Source organism: Carya illinoinensis, chromosome 12, assembly GCF_018687715.1.
Source record: "Carya illinoinensis cultivar Pawnee chromosome 12, C.illinoinensisPawnee_v1, whole genome shotgun sequence".
Classification (NCBI taxonomy): Eukaryota; Viridiplantae; Streptophyta; class Magnoliopsida; order Fagales; family Juglandaceae; genus Carya; species Carya illinoinensis.
Window position 1 is genome coordinate 13,066,033 of NC_056763.1, and position 11,111 is coordinate 13,077,143.

The window sequence follows — 11,111 nt, forward strand, 5'->3', positions numbered from 1 at the left end:
TAACATAAATATTATATAAGAATGTACTATATGTATATTATAACTTTATATAAATATAATATATATAAAATATATATTATATTATAACTATAATATATAATATACTTATAATATATTATAGTTATAACAAGTATATTATAATATATTATATTGGAAAAATTGTATATTATCCTAGTATAGTATACTTTAATATAGTATATCTAATAACTATATTAAAGTAATATAGTTATATACTAATGTAGTATAAATATTATATAATATATTATCTATATTATAGTCTATAATATAGTATAAGTATTATATACTATATTATCTATATTATAGTCTATAATATAGTATAAGTATTATATAGTATGTTATCTATATATAATAACTATATAATATCGTATAATATATTATATAGTAAATATATTATAGATATAATATAGTACTAGTACTATGTTATATATACTACTTGTATATAATATAGTATATATACTACAAATATAGTGTAATACTTAGTATACTATACATATACTTTATATGTATATACTATATATATATATTATAGACTATATAATTACTATATAATATACTATAGTTATTGTATAGATACTATAGTATATACACTATAGTATTGGATATATAAATAACTATATAATACTACTATATAATATATACTATATATATTAACATTATATACTACTATATAATATATACTATATAATAACGGTTTCAATAATACGTATATAACACTATATACGTATTAAAACTACATACACTATAACACTATATAGTATAACACTATATAGTATATAATATACGTATATTATACGTATATAATATTATACATTATATAATATATAATATTATATATTATATATCATATTATATAGTAATATATAGGTAATATAATATATATTACATTATATATATTATATACTATATATAATATAATATATAGTGTAACAACGTTCGAATGTTATAACCAAAACGTTCGGACGTTTTGATTGACGTCCGAACATAATAGACGCACGTTCGCATGTTAACACAACGTCCGAACATAAAAGTTATACGTTCGCACGTATGCTTTTAAGTCCGAACGTGATACACATAACGTTCGCATGTGGAGTTAACGTCCGAACGTTAATTAATTAACGTTCGGACGTTAACTGTATATAAGGCCAGGCACGACGGTTTCCAGGCCATAACTTGTACGAAACCGGTCCGGAAACTCAAACTCTCTCATCCTCTCCGCCACGCATGCCGCTGCAACCGTCGCCATCCGCCACCGCAACTATCACTAAAAGGTAATGTGCCCTCTCCCTCTTCTATTTCCTTGCTTTTAATCGGTGGGTTTCAAAAATTCGAAACCCACCGTAGCCCGGTTATAAAACTTGCATTTTCGGCCACCATTCGCAGTAAAATGATAGAATAGGACCGTAGAAACATTTCCCACCTTTTGAAATTCATATTTTGGTTGTTTGTGGCTTCGAAACATGCGTTTTGAAGCTTTCGGTAATGGCTGAGTCGACTCAGCGATTCCGTGTCGTAACGTTCGGACGTCACGACACAACGTCCGAACGTGTGACCTTTTGTATTCAATACGTTCGCACGTTATATTGTTACGTGCGAACGTATTAGTTTTACGTGCGAACGTTTTTATCCAACGCTTTAACGTAACGTTGGATAAAACGTTCGAACGTAATCCGTTGGTCTTCTTCGGCTAGTAAGAACGTCCTAACGTATGACGGTTCAAATTCATTACGTCCGAACGTTTAGGTAATACGTTCAGACGTAATGAACTTATTCGCACGTTTTTATCGAACGTTTGAATGAAACGTTCGATAAAAACGTCCGAACGTTTCATCTTTGTATATTCGGACGTATTTTAACGTGCGAACGTACATTGTATTAACGTTCGAACATTTACAATATAAAATTTTTTTATATTGTTTCTTTTAGGTATTATTATTTTATATATTGAAAAAGTGAGTTTCTTTAAAAGTTTTACTCGCAAAATTATGTAAATTTATAAGGATGATATTTTAATTTTTAGTATAATCCATATATGTCATAATACGTATGTATCTGTGATTATAATCATTTTTTTAAAATGTTATAACTTATATATTTTTTTTATTTTCAGGATATGGCTCAGTATATGACGACAAGGAAGCGAGGGAGGGATGGAGGCAATCCGGACATCGCTCGACTGGGGGCACGAACTGTTATGGGGGAACGAGAAATCCTCATTAATGAGTTTGATGAGCTCAGCTGGGAGCAAAAGACGCTGAGAGACGTCTTCGTCACCAGAGGCTGGGGCCCCATATGCACATTGAGGGGAAAGATTTACCCCACAATGGTTCGAGAGTTTTACATTGGGATGGCCACCATGCCTAACGATGCATCATCCCATACTCTCAGTGTACGCGGTGTACAGTTTCAGTTCTCGACGGATGTTCTCGCCGACTTGCTCCAGATTCCGCGTATGCTACCTGAGTCGACAGCTGCTCAGGCTGATGACATAGCAGCTGCATTTTCCCCGGGCATATTCGAGGCAGATCCAGCTGCTTCTGCTTCATCTTCGGGCCCTGTTGAGTTTATGCCCAGTCATGAAGAAGATCAACCCGAGGGCGATCCTATTGCTGCTGAGGTTGGTGACGATGAGCGGGACCAGGATTTCTACATCCTCACTGGCACGGACCGCACAAAGCTCGATAGGCCGAACTCCTTCAGCCAGAATCAGCTGCTGCCTTTCTTTCGCATGTTGCACATTTTTGTTGCAACAAATGTAGACCCGGTGGCACATAAGAGCACATTCAGTCGGGCTCGTGCACAGTTCCTGATTGGCTTGGCACGTGGTGAGTCCATTGACTTGCCCCTTGTTATATTTGAGCGGATCCGTTACGAGGCCAGCATCGTTACCACGGATAATCTCCCGTACGGAGTCATCATCAGCCGCTTATTACTAGCCCGGGGAGTGCCACTCCAGGCGGAGGAGATGGTGATAAACCAGATGAGCCCTATCGACATAACCACACACCGCCGGAGCATTGGATAGGGGAGAGGCTCAGCTCGGCGTCAGTCTGGTCCTACGCTAGATCTTGTTCCCCCGACTGAGTCTGGGGCCGATGTTGCTCGCCCGTCGGCGAGTACTAGTCAGCAGCCAGGAGTTACATCTGCTGGGGATGTGCGACCTGCTTGGGTTGATACAATGATGACAGATATGAAGGCGCATATAGACCGACAGATCGATAGACAGATTGCACATATAGATCAGGCTGTCGCACATCTTGCACATCATGTAGATGTGCTAAACAATAAGGTTGAGACATTGACTGAGGAGTTTCGATCTTTTGTAAACCAGCAGTTCTGAAAGTGATTTGTAAAAATTTATCATTCGAACGTTTTTTATTTTCGACATATGTAATGGACACAAATATTTAATGTATGTATTGTGTAGCTTAATTTCTACTCTTAATTTTTTTTTAATATAACGTTACTCAACCTTACTATTAAAAAAAATATATATTATGGTTAATTTATGTAATTTTACATATAACATTCGAACTTTATCACATTAACATTCGAACATTGGCGCTAATATATTCACGTTCGCACGTAAATAGTTAAAACGTTCGAACATTCGTGCTAATTTTTTTACGTTTGCACGTAAATATACATAACATTCGAACGTTACTGTGACGTTCGAACGTATTATGTGAAACGTCCGAACGTTTTGAAATTCTTGCCCAACATTTAGTGACAGTTCTCACAAACCGTCACAGTAAATACGTTTTAGTCACAGTTTGGAAACCGTCACTATTTATAATCTGTCACTAAAAGCCATATTTGTTGTAGTGAATTTTACGTAATCATTATAGATAAATCTGCAAAAAATTAGAAATCAAAGCTTTCTGTGCCGCCGATAAACCACGTACACGAGTGGCTGTTATCACCCATGGAATTAAAAGGACGCTCATCTGCTATGGCTCATCTGCTGTGCCACTTATAAACAGCTTTTTACACTGGTTTAGGCCTTTCCTTGGTTTTCGGTTAGGGTCCGCTATTATCATTATCAATCTAAGTTGGCTCAATTAATGTTAACATGCATCTATTCTCATGTCGACATCTTCTCCATGATCTATCTACGTCGTCATCATCTTCCGACTGCCCGCATTCAATCGCGAAATTTTTGTAGAAATTACTCTGATGGGTAGATGGCTTAGTTTTTTTGGCATGAATTATTCAGCCAAAGTCTCCGATCCTTTCTTTCAAGTCTTTTTTCAGTACTTTGCTTTTTCTTTGATTCATTTAATTCAATCACATGGTATGGACTATTCCACATGGGGTGGCCACATTAAATCAGCTAAAATTTAAAAAAATAAAATAAAATCAGAATAATAACCATGCATGGCCAATTTGAAAGGTCTCCATAGACAAATTTTCAACCAATCACAATATTCCATGATTACAAACTGAATATATATATATATATCTGTGTGTGTATTAAAAGCAATAAATAGACACATGACACAAGATTCTAGAAACAAAGTGAAAAGATTTTAGAATAAATCTTCAAAATAAGAAAACAACGATGTATGCTCAGTCACCATACTCTCGACTCACAACATGAACCAATTTGGAGACCTAAACAGCCTTCATAACTTAAATTTGGCTTGGCTTGTAACTCGATCCATGTGCTATAGCAAATCAGAATCTTCTTCTTCTTCTTCTTTATTTTTATTTATTTTTTATTTAGGCTAAAGTTAGTAGAGCAAATATTACAAGTAGATATAACAGCATTAAAAAGTAGGGAGGAGTCTTTTCAACTAGTAAAGCTGGGAGCAGAGGGAAGGGGGCTATAAATGAACCAGTTTATATGATTGCTTGCCCGATACTTACTTGGCTAAACTCAAACAGAGCTTTAACTCATAAAAAAAACTCAATCGTGAAAATAGAAACCTGTTCGATTAGTAAATAACACATACTCAATTAAACTCGACTTGACACGACTAAAGCTCGTTAAGGCTTGCTCGTTAATGCCCGACTTAGCTCGTTAGCTTGACTCGATTTGAACTTGTCTATAAATCATTGGATAAATATATATATATATAATTTATTTCTACATATTATTAATATTACACACATAGACACATGCTTCTATACATATTAAATTTAATAACATAAGCATAGTTACCTTTATAACTAAATATGTAGTAGACAACCCAATTACTTATGCCTAATCATTATACCTATATATTGAATATAGTTCATAATTACATCTTAGTTAATTAAGTACTAAGTGATTAATTATAGTATATATTTTATAACGTGTAATAGTTAGCATACTTGGTAATTCCACTATATACTACAATGTATAACCATATATATAAGAAATGTATTCATAAAGATGTTGTAATTTTATAGTTCAATATAAGGTTTATATATTAATTGTAAAAATTTAATTAGATTTAATATTTGGTTTTATAATTTGGCATTTTTAATTATTCAATTCATTCTATTGTGAAACATGCGGCAGTTACTGATGAATTATATATACAGATAATCAAAAGAGAAAAATAATAGAAATCGACATAAAAATTTAATGTGGTTCGACGATGTGCCTACATCTATAAGAGCGAGCGGCACGGAAATTTATTATCTGTAAAGTAGAGTTACATAATATATATAAAAGTGCTAATAATATATATAATTTTCAGAGCAAGAGATTTGCTATTGTTGAGCTGCCTTATTCATTAATGTGAGAAATGAATATAGGGGCGTAGCTAGGGCTCCAGCCCCCTATAAAAGAAATATTCTTATCCTTAACACACACACAAAAAATAATAATAATAATAATAAATAAATTAAAAAAAAAAAAAAAAAAAAACAACCTCTCCTAACCTCAAATGTTTCTACAAAAGAGTAGTCCCTCAGTTTTTAGACCAACTCCTAACCCTCCAAAATCTAACAAAAGGGTGAAAGAGTTTTGCTAAATATAATTAAGTCAGATTTGAACTTAAGATCTATATTCTGATACTATATATGTATAATACCCATTTGTCCCAAAACTTAGTATGATGATAAGAAGTCGATTTCATTATTTATATTATATTTTTAACAAACATATACCTTCCCATCACCATCTATTTTTGGGGTGGCCGCAACCTCTTGTTTTTGTATATAAAAAAAAACTCTATTGGCATAACTTCTTCTTTATAAAGACATTCCACATCAATTAATAATAGAGTTTTAACTTCTTTATAATTAAAAGAGGTTTCACAGTAAGTTGTGTGTAATACACTAAACTTATAAATAGCATAACTGTTTGCATTAATTCTTTATTTTAAAATGAAGTTTTGTTATTATTGTTTTCTTTTCTTTTTGTTATATTTTAGATTTTTTTAGTTTAATATGTTTTGTACTTTAATACTAGTTCTTATCTTTTTTAAAAAATTTAGTACACAAGATTTCTAAGCCAACGCGTGTCGTTTTTTCATGTGTTTATGCCTTATTTATACCCATTTATTAATAGAATCCTAATAGAAACACCAATTTACTCATTCTTATAATTAAAAGAATAAAAAAGTTCAATTGGAAAGTATAAAAATAAATTTAGGAAAATTACATTATCTAAATTTATATTTAACCCTATAAGGAAAAAAAAAAGAGCAGACTTTTTAAAATGGCTTATCATAAAAGTTGTATTTGTGTGTCTTGCCTCATTTATTTTTAAGAACGAGATGAGATAAATTGAGATGTTTTGAATAAAATATTATTAAAATATATTATTTTTATATTAAAATTTGAAAAGGTTGTATTGAGATTTAAAAAAATTAACTTATTTATTTTATTTTATATAAAAATTTAAGAAAATTTTAATAATTAAAATAAAATAAAATGAAATAAGATGAGATGAGAGTTTGTGAAAACAAACTGCCTTAATCACCCTTAATTTTATCCGATTTATACCCCAAAAGTCGATATTCCCTTTATTTTTTTTTTTTTTTTTGAAATATATATTCCCTCTAATTAGTTCTTGGTTTGGGATCACCTTGCTACATTCAATAATTGATAGACAAGTCACATGTCAAATGTCTTTTCCACAAGATAAGGGAGGAAGACTTAAAATACACTGATCTCGGGTTCACACCCCAAATCAAGGCGAGAACTCACTTTTGTGTTAAACCAGTCAAAAACGTAAACGAAAAAGAATCCAGAAGCTGAGACTTTTAAGGTTAGTTTGGGAACATATCTTTCGTAATATTTTTAAATATTTTTTTTCTAAACTTAATAAAAATTATTTTATTACTATTCACGTATATTTCACTACTACTATATATTGCTGTTATTATCACGTAAGGGAAGGCATAAAGAGTGTTTTATGGCATTCTCTCTGATACAACACAAACCCGCTGGAATGGGATCATCAATCTTTCAAAAAGTATGTGTCCTACTGATCTCCACTGTCTTCTTTGTTGAGTTAGTTTCATTATCAAATCCTGTTTTTATTTCAGCTTCTTCCCAAGAAGCTACGGCTCTTCTCCAGTGGAAAGATAGCCTTCAAAACGAAAGTCAATCTAACTTATCTTCATGGATTTCACCTCCAAATAGTCCCAACAATTCTTCTCCCAATATAAACCAAACATCAAATCCATGCATGTGGTTTGGTATTTTTTGCAATCCTGGAGGAAGTGTCATCAAACTGGAACTGAACAATTCTGGATTGGAAGGTACGCTTCACGGATTTTCTTTTTCCACTTTCCCAAATCTTTCATATGTTAATCTCAGTGGCAACAATCTCTTTGATAGCATTCCATCTCAAATTAGCTACCTATCCAAACTCATCTATCTTGATTTGTCCTCTAACAAGTTGTCAGGGAAAATCCCGCCAGAAATTGGCTTGTTAACTGAGCTTGAAGTTCTCAACCTTGGTGATAATCACTTAAATGGCTCAATTCTTGAAGAAATAGGCCACCTAAAGTCTTTATCCAAGCTTTCTCTTTTCTCAAACAGTTTGGATGGTTTCATTCCTGTTTCTTTAACTAATTTGAGCAAACTAGAGTATTTGCATCTACACAACAATGAACTCTTTGGTTTCATTCCTCTAGAGATAGGAAATCTCTCCAATTTGGTTGAGTTGTCCATTCATTCCAATATCCTGATAGGTTCAATCCCTCCAACGTTCGGGAACTTAAAAAGGCTAACCTCGTTGTTTTTGTACAATAATTCACTTTCTGGATCCATCCCTTCAGAATTAGGGAATATGGGGTCCCTTGTTCGGTTAAGCCTCCAAACAAACCATCTTAATGGTTCAATTCCCCCATCATTAGGAGATCTGGGAAATCTTACTCTTCTTTATCTCTACTTTAATAACCTTTCTGGCACCATTCCTGAAGAGTTAGGAAACTTGAAGCGTATCAAGAATCTACAATTGAGCAGGAACCAACTGCATGGCTATGTTCCAAATTCATTTGTTAATCTGAGAAACTTGAACGTTCTATACCTCCGTGACAACCAACTTTCAGGTGAAATTCCTCAAGGAATTGGAGATTTCATGAACTTGACTATATTACAAATAGACACAAACCAATTCACTGGCTTTCTACCTCAAAACATTTGCCTTAGTGGCTCACTTCAGTATCTTTCTGCATCCAACAACCATTTCACAGGTCGAGTCCCCAAAAGCTTGAAAAACTGCTCCAGCTTAGTCAGAGTCCGCTTAGAAGGAAATCAACTCACTGGTGATATATCTGAAGATTTTGGAGTCTATCCAACCTTGAACTACATAGATCTAAGCTACAATAGATTATTTGGCAAAATCTCAAGTAATTGGGGACAGTGTCCACAATTAGCCACCCTAAAAATTGGTGGAAACAATCTCACCGGTAGTATATTACTAGAGATTGGAAAATTGACTAAGGTACATGTGCTTGATCTTTCTGAAAATCGCATAGTTGGGGCTATTTCGAAAGAAATTGGAAAGTTGACTTCTCTAGAGAGATTGATGTTGAATGGCAATCAATTTTCGGGTTCTATACCATTAGAACTTGGGTCATTGACTGATCTTGAATACCTTGATTTGTCCTCGAACAGATTGAAGGATTCAATTCCAAGTAATTTTGGAGATTTATTGAAATTGAATTACCTGAACTTAAGCCATAACAATTTTAACCAAACGCTTCCAGTTCCCCTCATGAGCTTATTTCAGATCTCCGAAATGGATTTGAGTTTTAACTCTTTAAATGGAGAGATACCATCTGAAATTAGCAAAATGCAGAGCTTGGAGAAACTCAATCTCTCCCACAATTATTTTTCTAGTTTCATTCCGACAGCCTTTGAAGAAATGCGTGCCTTGTTATACATTGACATATCATACAATGATTTTCAAGGTCCCATCCCCAGCAACAAAGCCTTTCTAGATGCTCCCCTAGAAGCATTACAAGGGAATAAGGGACTGTGTGGTAACGTTACAGGTTTGAAGCGTTGTAATAACTCCACAAAGAAGAGCCACAATCCCTATTATGGGAGCACTTTTAGTTCTATTTGCTTTCTTTCGAGTCTTTATTGCCTTTAAAAGAAGAAAGAAAGATCCAGAATCAGAACAATCTGTCATGCATGAAGTAGAATTTCTTTCAATGACAACTGTCAATGGAAGAACAATGTATCAAGAAATCATGAAGGCAACTAAAGGTTTTGATGACTTATATTGTATTGGGAAAGGAGGATGTGGAAGTGTTTACAAGGCAAAGCTACCTTTTGGTGTTATATTTGCTGTGAAAAAACTCCACCAAGCACATGATGATCGAAAAGGATTGCAGAAAGAGTTCAAAAATGAGATAAGGGCATTGACAGAAATAAGACATCGAAACATTGTTAAACTTCATGGCTTTTGTTCACATCCAGAACATCCATTTTTGGTTTATGAGTACTTTGAAAGGGGTAGCCTGGCAAAAAACTTGGAGAATGAAGATTCTGCCAAAGTACTGGATTGGAATAAACGGTTGAATATTGTTAAAGGTGTAGCTTATGCTTTATCTTACATGCATCATGATTGTGTGGTGCCAATTATTCATCGTGATATATCAAGTCGCAACATCTTGCTAGATTCTCAATACGATGCTCATGTTTCGGACTTTGGCACTGCTAAACTACTTACGAAGTTAGACACATCCAATTGGTCTTCCCTTGTAGGCACCTATGGATATGTAGCACCAGGTTCTTTATTCTTTTTTCTCCTAATTTTAGATACGCATATATATAGAAGGAATGCATGTTTTGATTTCTCTTTTCTTTTCTTGGCAGAGCTTGCTTATACAATAAAGGTAACTGAGAAATGTGATGTATATAGCTTTGGGGTATTGGCATTAGAAGTCCTAATGGGAAAGCACCCAGGTGATTTCATATGCTCTCTATCATCTCCATCAGCTATGAAAAACGTACAATTGAAGGATGTTTTGGACAGGCGCCTTCCATTTCCCCAACATGTACATGAGGAGGAACTTAATACGGTTGTGAAGCTTGCAAGAAAGTGCTTAGATTGCCAGCCACAATCCAGGCCAACTATGCACTTCATATCCAATGTCTTAAAGGCTCAAATTGCCATTTCCTAGAACCATCAATCTTCATATGAAGTTGCAGAAATTAGTATCTGCATATAATTTTAATCTGTAGTTTTGAAATATCAAGTCAATTATTGTTTAGGGTTTATAAGACGATGCTACTTTATAGCAATTCATAAGTTGTATTACAAGTGATTCCTTGCAAAGATAGAAAGGAAAGGGTTTTGCTACCCACACACTAAACCTTTTTTTTTTTTTTTTAATTTTTTTAGTTTAATTTTTTTAAAACTAATTGAATTCTTTTACTTATCATCTATACATTACTCATTTGTTAAGAGAAAAAAAATTAAAAAATTAAAAGATTATGTGTGGTGTTTTAAGTGTAGGGATAGTGAGTAGAATGTTTCTTTCCCAAAAATTGATTATGGAAGGGAGGAGAGTTTCTGTTGACAATTCGAACATCTGACGACTAGGGCTAAAAAAGGCCACTTGTTGCACGCTTTCCTGATTTTTCCTGCCTTTGTACACGATGTTGGGAAAAGAACAACTTTGCAGTATGATATA

The 11,111-nt window shown here is 33.6% G+C and overlaps 1 protein-coding gene across 5 annotated transcripts; it reads left to right on the forward strand.

Moving 5' to 3' along the window:
- Positions 1 to 7,341: 7,341 nt before the first annotated feature.
- LOC122288918 (MDIS1-interacting receptor like kinase 2-like) lies at positions 7,342 to 10,790 on the forward strand. 5 transcript variants are annotated; one of them, XR_006236052.1, is made up of 3 exons: positions 7,342 to 10,203; positions 10,291 to 10,380; positions 10,451 to 10,790. XR_006236052.1 is itself a non-coding variant. In XM_043095743.1 (3 exons), exons 1-3 carry the CDS (start codon positions 7,370 to 7,372, stop codon positions 10,596 to 10,598), a joined length of 768 nt encoding a protein of 255 aa, XP_042951677.1. In that variant the 5' UTR covers positions 7,342 to 7,369; the 3' UTR covers positions 10,599 to 10,790. The 5 variants fall into 5 exon arrangements, 2 of the variants coding, with proteins under 2 accessions (XP_042951677.1, XP_042951676.1); XM_043095743.1 differs by having other exon boundaries at positions 7,342 to 7,718; positions 10,093 to 10,203; positions 10,291 to 10,790; XR_006236051.1 differs by having other exon boundaries at positions 7,342 to 10,380.
- The last annotated feature ends 321 nt before the right edge of the window (positions 10,791 to 11,111 follow it).